A 17233-nucleotide genomic window follows, 5' to 3' on the forward strand; every position below is an offset into this window, starting at 1 on the left:
CTTGTGCTACGGAATTCCATAGGTTAACTACACTCTCTTTTATCTGTGTTGACTCACCTGTCATTTTGCCTTATGGGATGGCCCAAGATTCTAATACATCAAAGGAGAGAATAAAATCTTTACACGAGTCTATCTCTAAATGTGACACAATTGGACGTATATTTCAATCATATTCGTTTTATCTGTTCCTTTTAAAAAAAAAAAAAAAAGCTAAAGAGTACAAAGCCTGGAATCTTTTCATAATAGGAGAATTTTTCCCGCCCTTGATCATTTTGTTAAATTGTATTTGGAAGAGGATATATTCTAAAATTCATTTTCATTTGCTCTTCCTTTTAATGCAAAATAAATCAGCCATGGGTTCCAGTAGTAGCCAACAACAATATGCCATAATATGCAGCTGAGATTCTGTACACCTGTAGAGATTACTGCCTTTTGCAAAAAAAAAACCTTTAATATCTGGGTAACATGGGAACTTTTCCTTGCAAAGACTGTCTAGCCCTGTTGGTTTTATCAAAGCTGACTGCCAACTTCAAATCAACTATTAATTATAATAGTCTCAATTTCCATATTTTATTTATAATTACCCATCAACTCTCTATTCTTCACTCCTCTCCCCTCCTCACATAAAAAATCTGAAAAGTATATACTATCTCCCCCATTTCATTTTCTGCCATAGATGGCCATGTGATCTTACAACATAAAATGATAAGTTCTCTGTTAGGTTCAGGCACATATGAAATGTATCTCATTCATTAGTTTGGACGTTTTAATCCAGGTTCACATTACTTTCACAAGATGCATTCTGAAAGGGATTATTGGGAAAGCTTTAATAATATAAAGAGTAATGTGTTATTTGAGATCTGATTGAAATGTCCACATGATTGTAGAGCTCATTTGGGATCCAGTCAACTCTGTCAAATCAGTCAGTCGTGTTCAGCTCACCTCACAAGAGTGTTGTATCCACAAAAGTGCTGTCCTCATTGCATTGCCTTGGATTCTCAGAGGAAATATGGGATATAAAACGTAATATATAACTCAGTAATTAGCTATGTTGCATTGCATCCAAAACGTGCATCCAAATTTTTGATGCATCCAAAATATAGCATCCAATTAGAATGAAAGCTTGTGGAATTACATCTGCAGAATTATCTGTTGGTTTAGCCAAAAATATGTAATGTGAGTTCTAAGAACTGCTGTTTCTCCAGACAGGTATTTAGAAGTATTTAGCAAAAAACGATGGCTAAAGACCCATTCCTCATACCCTTCTCTCTATGCTTCAAATTAGATTTCATTTCTTTGTCTGGGCTTATAGCTAAGCAGGCTTGTCTAAATGCTTCTTTCTGATGTTAATCCTGATAATGTCAGAACTGCTTCTTATTCCAATCTTGCCTCAGGGCTGAATATTCATTTTTGTTAAGCAGCTTGGCTTGGTGGTGCTCAATAGTGTGTTCCACCTTATCTAAGGCTAATCCTAACATCTTCCCCCTTCTGTTTGAGGTGAGACTATGAAGCTTCATATTGCCTCCAGTTTAGTTCAGATGCTTGAATGAAAATAAGGCCATCCTTTCTTCATTTATAGAAGATTCATTCATACTTTTTCTGTGTCAGATTTCTCATGCTCATCTCTTGTTTATCTTGGGGTTTTGTGTTTCCAGCAAAATCTTTTCAATGGCTTTCTGCTTTCTTTGGTAAATAGTGAATATGCCACTGATTATAAATGAGGGAATGAGTGTCAAGAAGAGGAAAATCCAGAAATGTAATGGTTCCACTAGTTCACAATAGGAAACAGCTTGAAGATCCTTTGAAGGCTGAAGTTTAGCATCAGTTAATAATGACACTCTGTGGCCACCAGCACAGATCAAAGCATCTTCTGTCCCATTGAGAGGCCCTTGAAATCTTTGCCTAGAGAAATGGTCATAAATATTAAATGTTAATTACGGAAATATTTACTGACATTTTTCTTCCCAATCTCAATTGCTTAAACTGTTCCGTTGTTACTGTTTATTTTATTTTGCTATTCCTGTAACTTTCAAACCAACATTTGAAACCACGCTATGGAAAATCTTTCAAAGAATAAAAAGTAATAGTGCCAATCTTAAAAATGACCTGTAGAAAAAAGAGGATCAGCTATGGAGTGTTTTATTTTTTAAAAACGCTCATTAAAAAGTAACTCAGATCTGCTTCCATTAAAAAGTGTTAAATCTTTAAAGCAGAATCTGCAGGATCAAACACTGGCTTTTACTGGCTATGCTGGTAGACAGAAACTTACATAATCTTTCTCTTCCCTTCCCTCCTTTTCTGGTGTTGTCTCACAGTGCAGGGTCTGCTTTTTTTCCCAGATCAGTCAAGTGTTGATCCATTGGTTATGACAGGAACTGATTGATCAGTTTATCACCTAAGAAAGTCATAGGCTGTAAGAGAGTGACTGCCCCAAAATCACTCAACTAGTTTTCATGCCTAAAACAGACTAGAACTCACAGTTTCCTAATTCCTAGTCTCAACTAAATGGTGGGAGAAGGATCCTAGACTGGAATAGGGTAGAAATTTTGGTAGAAGAGATGAGTCAGGAAGGAAAGAGGGGACAAACAATTTTTCGGTCAAAAGTCTACTAGGTATGAAGCAGGTGAAATGAAGGCACTGTTTCATGTTAGATAGACCATGATAGAAGGATTTGGAGAGGGATGTTGTAAGGTGCATGACAGGGCCTCCAATGATTACTAGAATAAGCAAAGTTAAGTAGTAATCTTTTTGATGTCCTTGTTTAAATTTTTTATTGGGTAAAAACAGCACTTTGAATGGGGTTTTGCGTTACTGCTAAAAAATTAGTGGGGAGACGTAGTAGTGTACCCCATTTTTTTCTGTATCTATATACGTATAAAATGGAATTCCCCAGGCTAGCAATTAGTGGTATTTAGCAAGCTTTGCAAATTACATCATTGCATTGTGAACTCTTCCACACTCTCTACCCGTGCTAAGCAAGAGTTACTTAACAATCTACTGCAATTTGAAAGTAATCACTTTTGCTTCTTCAACTCGTATGTAATTACTCTCATATCAACCCTTTGCTACTTACAACAATTAAGATAAAGAGAAGGATATGATCTCTGTAACGTGATCCCTGTAGAAGGGAGAGCGGGTAGCCCCATCCTACAAACAATGTCTCATGTACCAATACCTCTGAGCGAGCATTGTCTGGCTTCTTCAGTTATTGATAAGATATGTCACCAGACCATCTTCTCATGGTGCATGCTGGAGACAATGCATTACTTAAACAATATATTTGGCAGTAAGTCAATTAGCTTAGTTGTAACCAAGTCATGGATAAGGTGCACCACCAAGCTATCACCAAGTATTTTACTGTTGTAAAAAGTATAAAGGCTAGCAAAATACTGCAAATACGAAGAACTTCAACATTGACCTAAAGTCCTGGGAAAGTGCCACTCAGCTGCCAGATAGCTCCAGAAGTTTTGTCCATTGTTCATTTTAAGCCAAAGGGTTGTAGTTTGGCGTATCTTCCTTTTTCTATGTAACATTTTTAGTATTTACTAAAAAAAAAAAAATCCCTGTTTTGCATTTGTCATGATTTGAGACTATTGTATTGTCTTCCAATCCCAGTTCTGATTGGCTACCATCTGGGTATCAGTATCAACACAATAAGCCAAGACACAACTTGTATATTAATGAAACTGATACCAAGATGACATGATTCTTAAATTTACATGGAGAGCAACTGGAAGGCTACATTTTGCATCTGAATGGAGACTGGTTTCTGAATGCAAAGAGGAATACGATGCATATCTAATTGTTTCACTTCATTTTTACTCTGAAAAATGTATCTCTGAGACTGAGATGAAATAACTTTCTTCTGTGTCTGGCTTGAAATCTCAACTTACGTTTTCAATGCCTAAACTAAGGAGTTTATGCAGTACAATGTATCGGTTAACATAGATACAGATTCTAAACAATTCTGCTACTGTACTCCATGGGCCAGTGGAAGAGGTGAAGCACCTATTGTACATTTGTCACGGAGCATTAATTTGAGCAGTTCTTGGGCCTGTGAAATAATGTAGTCACATTTGTTGGCCTTTTCAACAAAGGCTGTTGGCATCAAGAGTTGTATTTAGAAGGCCACATAAATCTTCATATTGAATGTATCTACTCCTCTTTCATTTTACTTCTTGTAATTCCCAGATTACTCTTATTTATTCCTGATGTTCACATCACTTCAGGTCATATGAATATGTCACTGTTGCAGAACAATTGTGCAAAAGGCCACTGTCCCATAACCCAGTATTTTCACCACCCAGATCATTTAAAAAAATCAGCCAAAGCTCTGTCTTCCTCCTCTAGCTGATTTTAGGAGAAAGGAAGATGCTGAGTGCAGTGATAGTTTTGCTTCTAAGCTTGTCTGAATTCTTTTTAAAAGAAAACAAAAAAAATGGGGAAAGCAGTAGTCTTGATTCCTTGTAAGGGGACGTAAGACTTTGGGGAGAAAGGATCATGGCACAAAATGGCAACAAGCATATGCAAAAGAAATAATTAAAAATATATGTGGGGAGGCTCAGGTTACTACTGTAAATGAAGCAAAGTCATACTGATCTTCACCAGAGGCTTGTGAAAATGCTGCTCTTCCTAAAAATAAAATTACAGGACGCAATTCAAATCTCCAACCTGTGATATGGAGGAGACATTTTTATTTAGCCATAATTTCTTAACTGTAAACAGAAAGAGGGATGTCATTTTTCTTCAATTCCTTTAATAAGACTCCCTTATTTGATGAGTTTTGGTCACCACACTATAAGTAAGATGTTGAGACTCTAGAAAAAGTACAAAGAAGAGCAACCAGGATGATTAGGGGACTGGAGACTAAAACATATGAAGAACAGTTGCAGGAACTGGGTATGGCTGGTCTAGTGAAGAGAAGGACCAGGGGAGATAGGATAGCGGTCTTCCTATATTTGAGGGGCTGCCACAGAGAGGAAGGGGTCAAGCTATTTTCTAAAGCACCCGAAGGCCAAACAAGGAATAATGGATGGAAACTGAACAAGGAAAGATTTAACCTGGAAATAAGGAGAAACTTTCTGACAGTGAGAATAATCAACCAATGGAACAGCTTGCCCTCGGAAGTTGTGGGAGCACCATCACTTGAGACTTTCAAGAAGAGATTGGACTCCCATCTGTCAGAAATGGTGTAGGGTCTCCTGCTTGGGCAGGGGGTTGGACTAGATGACCCACAAGGTCCCTTTCAACTCTGATTATCTGTTATCTGTTATTTGAGTTAGAACACACTCTTTCTCAGTTATAGATTATAGTCATTACACTTTCTCGTTCAATTATGCAGATTTTCTGTTTATTCCCTTATTTGTCTGTTTAAGTTTTCATCCTACCTTTTTTAGAGGATTGATGTAAGACATTTTGGGAACAAACTCCAGTGATTATTGAGCTGGCTGACTCCCTATCCAGCTATAGTGTGAATCTGCTGGTTGAATGCAGAAGGACAAGAGAATTGGTTCCAGAGCCTAGAAAATAAGGCAGTTTGCTTTTTATTCGCCAGATGGTTGTGATTCAAGCTAATGTAATCACAAGAAATGTCCCAGAAGAGCTAGTATGTGTGTTTTGGCATTCTTTTAGTGTCCATAGCTGTGGCATGATGTCCTTGCTACCTTCCAGTTACAGCTGGCATTAAACTGAATAGAAAGGTTTTTGAGCCTCACTCACGATTAACTGAATGGCAAACATCCAACGGAAAACCAAAGAAAGCATGCAAGAGCATAAAAATGAAGATTTAAAATGTAGAAACTTCACAGAAACTCTTTATGTTAAAAATATATAGGAGTGTCCTTATATATAATCGGTAGCAAAAGCAGCACAAACATTTGATCCATGGTTTGCTATTAGAGTATTATAGGGAATCCTGAATTTACAACCATAATTAGGCGTGGAATGTTGGTCATCAGTCAAGGCAGTCATTAAAAGGGCCACCACCATAACCTGACTAGAGTTTACAACTGCTTTTATGATGGTAGTAAAGCAAGTCATATTAGTGAGCCATGTGGTTGTTAAGTGGATCATGTCTTTGTTAAGTGAATCCAGCATATCCAATGACCACTTCTTTTTTTGCCATTTTCTGCTGGGAAATGCCCCCAAAACCATCAGAATCCTGGCCCACGGGATGCTGCAAACTATTTTAATAAATGTGAGCTGGTTACCAATATTTGAAATGTGGTCATGTGTTTGGGGTGGGTGGATGTTTTATGGTGGTTAGGAGTGCTTTACAGGCCATAAATCACCCTTTCCAGTGCCTAGTTGTAATTTCAAACTTGTCAAGCAAGCAGTTGTAATGCAAATTTTCCCTTCCTACAGATTCTAATCTGCTGTGTCCCATTTCCTACTCCTTCTCTCCCCCAAAACTACCCACTTTGTAAAATCTGCCTTGATATGGAGGGCTTAGAGGTACAGGAGTGAGGATTAGTTATCCCTTAGCATGTTTATTTTACTAAAAGATATATAAAATATACTGCAGTTAATTTTATGCAGTCTGTTTTTCTTAAGACAGTTTTGTGTGTTTATAATAATTATTAATGTACACAAAGTATGCATTGTGGAAGAAGCATTTACATCAGCAATTGTCAAAATGCTTGCATTTAATCCCCAATAGAGGGAACACTCATTGCCTTGTTGATTATAGTGTATTATGATGCTATACAATTTAGAACAAGGCAGCATGTTAGGGCGTCTTCTTTCACCTAAATTCCATTATAGTAACAAAATTTCTCCTGTTTTTCTCTAGCTATCCGTTTCCTATGATGTTCAGCAGCTGCAGCAAGAAGGACTTGGAAAACAGCTTGGAGAAAGGCGTGGGGATGTGTCTCTTCAACCTTCCAGAGGTTAAGGAATCATTTGGTGGCCCCAAATGTGGGAACGGCTATGTAGAAGAGGGAGAAGAATGTGATTGTGGTGAACCTGAGGTAGGAGTAACACTCTTTGCTGTAAAGGAAAGGCCAAGTTCATTTTGGAATTTCCCAACATTTTTCATCTAGTTTCTTCAAATTCTTCATTGCAGTGCTCAAATGTCTAGATAAAATGGTCTAAATGCCTGTGAGCTGGCCTTTCCCTGACCTAGAGGCCATATCCAAGACCATGATATTCTACAAAGTTAACATTACCTAAAATTGTGTTTTTCAGCCTCAGCAAACATGCGGAACTCACAGCAAACATGCGGAACTCAACCCCCAGAATTCCCATGGCGATTGGGGAATTCTGGGAGCTGAAGTCCACACATACTAAAATTGTTGAAGTGGGAAACTTTGACATAAAGGATGGATGATCCATTATGCAGAAGAATGTTCCCTGAGCTATATTATGCAAAGGCTATTCAGTTGCAGGCCTAGAACAGATGGCTCTTTTGCTAATATCCTGTTTTTATTTTCTATGGATGCACAAAACCATTTTCCCAAATCTTCTGATTTATTACTCTTCTCTTCAGTATAGAGTTGTTAGCATAAAGAACATGCCGGATAAGATCCCTCTGTTTAATTTATATCTTAGCATCCATTGCCACTATGCTTGGGAGTGGGGGGAATTGTTTAGATAATCAAAACTAACTATATCAGAAGATGATGGATTTGTTTTGGTTTCTTCCCTTAATACATAATAAATTGAGAGGCACTGAAATAACAAGAAATTACTTTAGTTTTCAATATAGTTTATTAAGTTGATTGAAGTCATAAAGATTTCCTGACAGCCCACTCATTTCTTGAGGTAGACATCTCCTGCCTGATGCTTGAAAATTCATGCTAACTCAGACCTTTCTGGTTTCTTTTCTCCATCTTATTAATATTTTTAAATAAAAGAATAACTTAATATTGTCATGAAACAGTTCAAAGTGTGCAAATCTATTACATTAATTGAAGTTACATTATTTCAGTAATTTAACCCAGGATCTACACATCGGTATAATTCAAATCCTTGAAGAGGTTGAGGCATCCTCTGTGAAGGTTCTTCTAAAACATGCATTCAAAACTCATTTTATTAATCGTTAAGTAATTCTAGGATGCATGTTTTGCTGATGGAGACCAAATATCATATTTCAAATGAACAAAACAAAAACAAAGGTATCTGGTGATCTTAGTAAGCTATTTCTTTGAAGCTGGGTCACTGTGAGGGGGCGGACTGAAACTCTGATCAAGAAACTTACAGATCTCAAGTTGGTAAAATTGCTTACAAATGAAAAAGAAGGGAAGTGGACCTGACTAATTAAAAGTGACTGCTGCCCAAAAGAGATGCAATGGTATGTGGGAATATAATGGGGATGGGGAGATATGCTACCTAAGCCAGGGATCTCCAACCTTGGCAATTTTAAGACTTGTGGACTTCAACTCCCAGAATTCCTCAGCCAGCGAAGCTTCACAAGTCTTAAAGTTGCCAAGGTTGGAGACCTCTGGCCTAGGGAACGGTCTAATAGCAGTGGTGGGATTCAATTTTTTTTACTACCGGTTCTGTGGGCGTAGCTTGGTGGGCGTGGCAGGGAAAGGATACTGTAAAATCTCCAATCAGAGATGGTATTTGCCAGTTCTCCAAACTCCTCATAATTTCCACTACCGGTTCTCCAGAACTGGTCAGAACCTGCTGAATGCCACCTCTGTCTAATAGGGGCATAGCCAGCAGCTGCGTAATGGGTGGAGAAAGAGGCTCAGAGGGACCCTCTGGTGGTGAGAGAATTTTACTTTCAAATTGCAAGTTTATGTTACTATAGCCTTACAATGGAGTATCTGGTTGTGTTTCCTGTCTGATCTATCTGGGAAAGCTGACAAGAGACACATCTTGGGTTTACTTCTTCAGCACGTTTTTAAAAAATCTCTGCTTATACAGATAGTCCTCAACTTATGACTACAGTTGAGCCCAAAATTTCTGTTTCTAAGTGAGACAGTTGTTAAGTGAATTTTCCCTCATTTTATGACTTTTCTTCCTTTTTTGTTAAATGAGTTGTTAAAGTTGTTCAATAAATCACAGCAGTTGTTAATTTAACACGGTTAAACACTGTTAACACGGTTAACACAGTTGTTAAGTGAAACTGGTTTCCCCATTGACTTTGCTTGTCAGAAGGTCACAAAAGGTGATCACATGACCCCAGACTATGCAACCATCATAAATATGAATCAGTTGCCAAGCATCTGAATTTTGGTCACGTGACCATGGAGATGTTGCAACGGTCATAAGTTTGAAAAACGGTCATATGTCACTTTTTTCTGTGCCATTGTAACTTTGAATGGTCAATAATTGAACTGTTGTAAGTTGAGGACTAACTATAAATAACTGTGTGCAGAAGTGTTGCTAAATGTTCATAAACTACTTCTCTTCTGTAAAAACTGGGTAGAATTTGCAGTGAAGCTAATTTTAACTCAGGATTGGAATAATTGACTTAATGATAAAAAAGAAAATGTTGAGTGAAATGGATTTCCTTGAGAATTTATGGATTCTCTCTTGCTGGTAGTATTTATTCATGAGCTGTGGTAGTGCAGTGGTTAGATTGTCATATTGCAGGCTACTTCTGCTGACTGCCAGCAGTTTGGCAGTTCGAATCTCACTGGCTCAAGGTTGACTGAGCTTTCATCCTTCTGAAGTCGGTAAAATGTGGACCCAGATTGTTGGGGGCAATATGTCGACTCTGTAAACTGCTTAGAGAGGCCTTAAAGCACTGTGAAGCGGTACAGAAGTCTAAGTACTATTGCTATTGCTATTTTAGTAGAAACTGAACAGTCATCTGTTCAGTATGCTGTTCATTGTTTTATACCTGTACTGACCTGCAAGATCATTTCAACTCCAAACATTTAAATATATTTATTTCTATATTGGTCAAGTTAATACCTACTGGAATTAGCCACAGCCCCTGCAATTACCATAATTAGGAGCAAATCATAACTTTAAAATAAAAAAAATCCATATAAAGACAATGTATACGTGACAATTAAATCAGAAAAAAGAAACAACATTTCTGCCTGTTCTTTCACTTCCTCTATCCCTTCTGCAATATCCCAATCTTCAAAAGATTCCAGAAGACTAAGTATGTCTGGGAATTGTGAAGCTTTGATATCTACCAGAGGTTCTTCCCAAGCAGGGGTGTCACCAATGAAAAACATTTATGGGCCTGCAGACGATAGAATTTGCGGAAATGGGGTATTACTAACAGCTTTTCTTGAGATGCCTGAATTAAGGCAGATCATTATGGCTGGAGGAAGCCGTCCTGCAAATATGTTCAAATCCAGCATATTGGGAATTTTCTATATTTGCACTTTGACCTGAAGCTGACAGTGTCAACTGAAGCTGATACTACAATGACAGACAGTGAAGTACTCAGAGTACAGATGTAAGGATTTCATCATATGCCTGTTTGGCAGATTTGTTTTTTCTTCATCAAAAATTTAAAAACTCTCTTAAAATATTTGCAGAAATACTCTGTAACTCTGAAAGCAGCCAAGGCCCAGTGGTGTATTAACCATTATTTATTTATTTATTTTTATTTATTTTATTTTGTCAAGCGATTATAAGATAATAGGTATAAGTATAAACATAGTTATGAATACATGAAATGGATACATATAAGAAAAATAAAAAGAAACAATAGGACAGGGACGGTAGGGCACCAGGCCCAAAGTGGGCACCATAAAGTTGAGAATATGGCTTCTTTTGTACAGTATGTAAAAAGGAGGCGACACCAAGATTTGTCAGTGTTTAGAGCACCAGTGAGCCTTAATCCACCACTGCCAAGGCCTGTGTGCTTGTGAGGAAAGGAAAAAGAAGCCTTGCCCTTTTGTAATAGGCAAAGTTATTTCCTTTTGTAGATTCAAATTTCCCGGCTGGGAGAAATGCAAAATGATTTGGTCAGCTGCTTGGAAATCAGAATCAGTTTATTAATAGGAAGGCAGGTAAGAAATCTCACAGCATTCCTAGGATTAATCTAATAAGTGAGTAGAAAAACCTCTCTTTTATACACTTCAGGTCCTTTGATTTGTAGGTATGAATCTTCGAAGACTTTGATTTGTGTGTGTTGAATTCCTGTCTCTTTGGGATCTCTTCCTGGGATCTTGGTTTTATGGTCCTGATCCTTTGTAGTTGCTTGTTTGCTGTCATGTTTCCTTCCTGCCATGCCTTTTGGTTTGCTTTTCACAAGTTTTTATAACTTGCCATCTATTTGATTTCTATGGGAAAGGAACTTAGCTAGTTTGTATGGTTTTTTCTCTGTATCTCATTCCTGTAATTTTCTCCTTCCTTTGTTGTGAAAAGCAAGCTGGCTCCAGCTATTTTAATAGCCCTACTTGACAAAGGTTGGGGGCTGTTTTCCTAGAAGAGGGGGGAATCATAACTTCCAGCACTTGAATCTGCCTTCCACAGTTTAATTCTGTATATGTTGTTGATAAGTAGGACTATTCTGTATATGAAGCTGGATACCTCTCTCCACAGCAACCTGCCTTGAGGTGTCTAGATTTATAGAAATTCAAGAGTTTCTGAGATCTCCTTATTGGAAGATCTCCTATTGGAAAATTGTATTCTTGAAGATAAAATGCTGCATTTCTATTATCTTTCTGTGAAAGAACAAAAAGTTTGATTCTATTTGTAAAAGCAGGTTTGACAACTAATTTTGAATTAGATTTTTTTTGTTTGCGTATTCATCTTTCCGTTTAAGGTTAGACAACCACCAGGGGAGGCATCATCACGAATGAAACATTATCTCCTGGAAAAATAATAATCAGTAATGTTATATTGGGTGTAATCTAGATGCAATTTTGTGAGTTCATATATAGTAAATAAGGAATTATTGCACACTGGTCAAAAAGTGCATTAAATCAAAATGAAATTCATTCTTCAGTTTTCTTTCAAAACTAGTGCAGAATAGTTCATAGAGTTATGGATTTCAGATTAAAATTTATATTGCTGCTTTTGCTGGGGTTTTTTTTTTTGTTTTCGTTTTTGTTAAGGCAATTTTGCTACAATATGCTCAACAGATATGACTCCTCTTTTCAAAACTGTCATAGTCAACAACAACAAAAAAATCTTGCTATAAGATCAGGCAGAGAGCTTTGCATAATACAGTATTTTCAATTACCTGGCCAAAAAGAGATTGTAATTTTTGAAAAGGAATATTTAGATATTTCTGATGAATTTAGGCATTTTTCTATTTTTGGAATCCAACAGTGTTTATCGTGCTATCAAATGAGAGAGAGGAAGAGTGGGGAGAGGGAGGCACACAAGAGAGAGGGGGGCGAGAGAGAGTGTTACTTGTTGCTATTAAATAGTCATTATTAATTCTCTTGATTTCAAGTTTTAAAAGTGATAGCAAATATTCAAATTTTCAGCACTATTTACGAGCATCACCACTATCTCCTTTGTTGCACAATTTATTCAAGTGTGTTGATTTGAACAACAATACGCCATCCGAAAAAGCTACTGGAATAATCAATCTTTCCTATATCTATATCCATTGAAAATGTGGAACACATTGGCTCTTCATTCCGAGTAAAAGACTTTTCAAATGTTCTGTCCTTATTCTTTTAAGCATCTGCAACCGGATCAGTTAGCCATATCTTCTTTTTCTTAAGGTCTGTAAAATATAATAAAAGTAATAACTTGTGATTCTCCTTCTGACCTAGTTGCTATTTTATGTTATGATAACAGGATTAGAGTTTTCTTATTTATTTAGTCAGGTGGAGTTAAAAATTGAGGTGTAGTTTTATCTGTAGCTATTTTGATGAGGTCCTCAGGGACCTGATGTTCAGGGATCATCAATTTAACTCACTTCCTTCTGACTTTAACCTTGGAAACAAATCCAATTTTTTTCTGAGTGTTCTTATTGGTGTAATCTACAGGCAACAAAATATTTATGATCTTATGTGCAGGGAGAAGTACCATGATTAAATTGTGCTGCATGGATCGTTAATGTATTTGTTAGCCAATGGTGCAGATTATATTTTCAACCTATCCTTCATTAGATTCAGATCTAAGATTTAAAAGTATATATCTACAGTGGACAGAATGTACAGCTGAGGCCAAATCATCAGATGAACATAATGTTTCTATTGAAGTAATTTCATATCAGTGGTAGATTTATTCTCAGGTCAATTACTATATCCACATCCATTATTTATGTTTCTTTTTAACTAACCCTTCATTAATTTATTAATTGACAAAAGCTTATAATTTAAAATGCCTTTCACTAGCCTTTCACTAACTTGATGCTCCATAAGAGCCCTTCAAACACCAAAACAGTTTCTCCCCCTTTTTTAATACAAAGCATTAAACAACATATTAGATTAGAATAAAATGGATTTGGGTAATTTTTGTTTGGTGTGTTGTAAGAATTAATCATTATATACTATGTTGTGTTATCCAAGACAATACTTTGAAGCATAATATGATTTATTGGGGTAAAATATTGATTTTTGAACACAACAATTGTGTGTTTTGTTAATTTCAACTTAGGCTTCATCAGTATGTTTAACCCAACCTGTTCATAGCTGGTTGCTAACTACCTAACTATGTTAGCAAAGAGATTGTTTGGCTACCTTCTTCAGATTTCCAATGGGATAGATGATACTTATAGTTATGTCATGGATGAAATCTATATAAAAATGTCCTAGTGATAAGAAAACTAAAAGTAAATGACATATTATAGCTGTCTTCTCAAAATTGTCACACCCAAGTGTCTATGAAGGGGGATGGTGTAAGTATAGCCCTAAGGCAGAAGTACACACTCTCTTCTGAATTCCAGATGCCACCCAAATTGTAGTTTTCCATGGAATTATAGAAGCTATTTCAAATTACATGACCTACTCCAGAAATTGGGCAGAGCAGGAAGAATTTGCTATGCTTTTTTGAAATCTCAATGGAAGGGGAAAAGGTGATTCTGCCAATCCTTAACCTAAAAGAATTACCATTCCCTGGGACATTTGAGATACTTGAATTGTATGTTTCCATTTATTTTCAGTTAAAACAAAACAGCAGACTAATAGGAAAATATATGTAGTAAGTGAAAAACATACCAAGAAAATAAAAATCTACAAGAAGAAATAGGGTAGTACATGGGAATGGGTAGCTACTATTATTATAGAAAAGTCTACAACCCATTTCAACAGATGACATTATATGATACATATTCAACAAAATGAAGTTGAGAAGATCGTATCAAGGTGAGTAGTATCTCTAAGGAGAACCTAGAGGTTAGAACAGATTACTAACCTAGCAATATGTTACCATGTAAGAAAGGTTAATGTCCTTTCAAATTGCATTAACAACAGCATCATTTCCAAGACACTTGAACCAATAATATGACTTTGCTCAATCTAGATCACATTGATGTACTATGCTAGTTCTGATCAATACCAGATAAATTGGAAGCAATTCAGGGAGAGCACAAATAGTGATAAAGTTCTAGAAGGGAAGATCTAGTTCTCACTGAGAGAGAGAAAAACTTAGGAAGATACTACTAGTTGTAGCTTCAATTACTTGAAGTTTAATTATTTATATGAAGTGAGATATATATGTACAGACATACACATATGCATACATACACTTAAAGTGCTCCAAATAGACACAGAACCAGTTCAAACAAATTATAAATTAATATAATATCCTTAACTCCCCTTTAAAAAAAAAATAACAGCTCCATAATAAATGTTTTGAAATATTAAAAGAATTACAGGAAATAAAATTAGTAGATCAGTTGCCAGTAAACAAAGAACAAGAGTTTGTTGAATAATCTCAGCCTTATAAAATTTAGTTATTGGTGGCTTCATAGAGCTAAAGGAGGCTGGCAGAAATATTGCCTTGATTCAAACTTTTAAATGGCTCTTATAAAAGTAGCTAGTATTGCAATCTGTTCATAATATAGTGGGATTTGTATAGAAATAACTTCTCCATTTATTGGATTTTATTGGTTCTTTGCCCTTTGTATGATTATGACCCCTTGCCAGATAAGAGTTATTGTTGCAGAAATAGTGTGAGTGCTTGGATAGTCTCAATAACATGTGCTGGTTCATAAAATTAGCATTGCAGTGAATTTCCTACCATAATAGGATTCCACCAACACCATCAAGCATTTCCAATGTTTGTTCATGCTATTATTTCTTAAAAACTTAAATAAAGATATGTTAGGAATGCTTTTTTTATCGCTGGATGGAGAACTGGCTATCATGTAGAAACTCAAGGGGATGTACTTGATCCATTGTGAGGTCTGCAACTGAGAGAGAAAGTTAGCCCAAAGTTAACCATGGCTAAAGATGGACTTGTACCTGGGTCTCTTTGGTAGGATATCATCGATAGGACATTTAAGGAAAGAAAAAGTAAGACTGAGGCAAGGACAATTCTGAAATCTCTGGACTTCACAAAATAATCCAGCATTTAGCCTGAACTTTATTTAATTCTGTCCTGAGAATCAAGTCATCCTGTACATTGAGTCTGTTTGTATACCAACTTGATTGTTTGATGCAACCCTATAGTACAATTGGTTGTTTTTTCCTCTTTAGGAATGTACAAACCAATGCTGTAATGCCACAACCTGTACTTTAAGGCCAGGAGCAGTGTGTGCACATGGACTTTGCTGTGAAGATTGCAAGGTGAATATTTGATCATTCTTCATTTGGTATGGGCAAGATTTCATAGTAATGTTTGTGTTGGTTCATATATTCAAGCCTGGGGTATGGGTGTGTTTTCAACAGAATTCTTTGTGTTCCTGTCTTATAATGTTGGGGAAAAAATTATTGAGAAGACTATTTTTTTTAGAAAGAAGCCAGCATATCTGCTCCCATAAGACAGTGTGTATTTTTTTAAATACCCTTTGCTGCTAGTATTAATAGATGGAGCCCTATATGTATATGCCTACCACGGCAGAGTTCTCTGAGGTTTAAGATGTGTGTTTCTGTGTGATACAGAACATCAAAGGGCTGTGCTTGCATTTTAATGAGGAATGAAGGTAGGCCTTTGAAAGTAAGCCATAAACAATTCTGCAGTATATCAATGAGATGCATATAAAGTGCTCTTTCACCTCCCATGCTGTGTTTAATAGATGCCTGGTACAGAATCTTAGGAAGAGAGAAAGACAACTTTAGGCTGTAGCATAAAAGCCACAATATAATGCATTTTCTTCTTTGAAACTGCAGCCCCTTCTTTTTCCCTACAGCTGAGGCCAGCAGGGATTTTATGCAGGGGTACCAGTAATTCCTGTGATCTCCCTGAATTCTGTACTGGAAGCAATCCTCATTGCCCAGCCAATGTTTACTTGCATGATGGGCACTCTTGCTACGGGGTAGATGGGTACTGCTATAACGGGATGTGCCAAACTCATGAACAACAGTGCATCACCCTCTGGGGACCAGGTGAGCTTGAATACTTGAGTTTTTTTTTCTCTAGATATTTATTCGCAGAAAAAAATTAGCATTGACATTTGGAGGAGGCGTGTAATGATTTCATACCTGTCAGAATTCATGATCCCAGAATAAATCTTTCCTGCTGCCAATCCTTTCCTCAAGCTGATAGTCAATGATGCATTCCTGATGATGCAAGTAAGCTGGTGAAGGATACAAAGAATAGAATTAAAATATTCGAAGAATGGTATTTTCTAATTCATTAACCTCTTTGCCTTAGTGTACATTTACCTCTATTAACCTATTAAGCCTAAAGTTTTCTGGGAAGTGGTTGTTACCACATCTGTTAAGTCCTGAGCATGGGCGCAAGGAACGGAGACGAGGCATTGAACTGTGACTTCAATTCTTTATTAGTGACTTCAGAACAGAGCGAAATACTTGGGCAGCAGCAGCTCTTTTATAGAGCTGGCTGCTGTCAAAACAACCAATGATTTGAGTTTACCGCTCTTAGAAGCGTCCAATCAGAGGCGACCCGCTGTCAGCCAATCAGATCAGCCAGAAACGACCAATCACGACTCGCTATTCGCGGGCCAATCAGAAGTGCAGGATTATGAGCCTGCTGTTGAAGTAAAACTATTAGGGTTGTTAATGAATGCGTTAGCTTAGTTCGTAACAACATCATTCTTTCACCGTCTCTTGCCAGCTATATTTGGGGTACGTAGCTTCCAACCAGCATGGAGCTGTGCTTCCGACATATTGAATGACAGGTTCTAGGCTGGAGAAGGCTGGGTACATTCTCTCAGGCTTTCAGAAACATCAGTTACAGCTCATATATGTCAACATCTGTTTTGCCAAAATTAGCCAGGATTTTTCTTGCT

General features: G+C 36.9%; 1 protein-coding gene across 1 annotated transcript in view; it reads left to right on the forward strand.

Moving 5' to 3' along the window:
- ADAM12 (ADAM metallopeptidase domain 12) overlaps positions 1 to 17233 on the forward strand; it is a 294207-nt gene that overhangs the window by 231593 nt on the left and 45381 nt on the right. Inside the window, exons 12-14 of the mRNA XM_087964323.1 lie at positions 6791 to 6968; positions 15519 to 15608; positions 16172 to 16367. Coding sequence (XP_087820449.1) covers positions 6791 to 6968; positions 15519 to 15608; positions 16172 to 16367 — 464 coding nt within the window. The remainder of the gene's footprint in view (positions 1 to 6790; positions 6969 to 15518; positions 15609 to 16171; positions 16368 to 17233) is intronic.

Source organism: Notechis scutatus, chromosome 4 (assembly GCF_049901735.1).
Source record: "Notechis scutatus isolate UNSWTSFEM ecotype Mainland chromosome 4, rNotScu1.2, whole genome shotgun sequence".
Lineage (NCBI taxonomy): Eukaryota > Metazoa > Chordata > Lepidosauria > Squamata > Elapidae > Notechis > Notechis scutatus.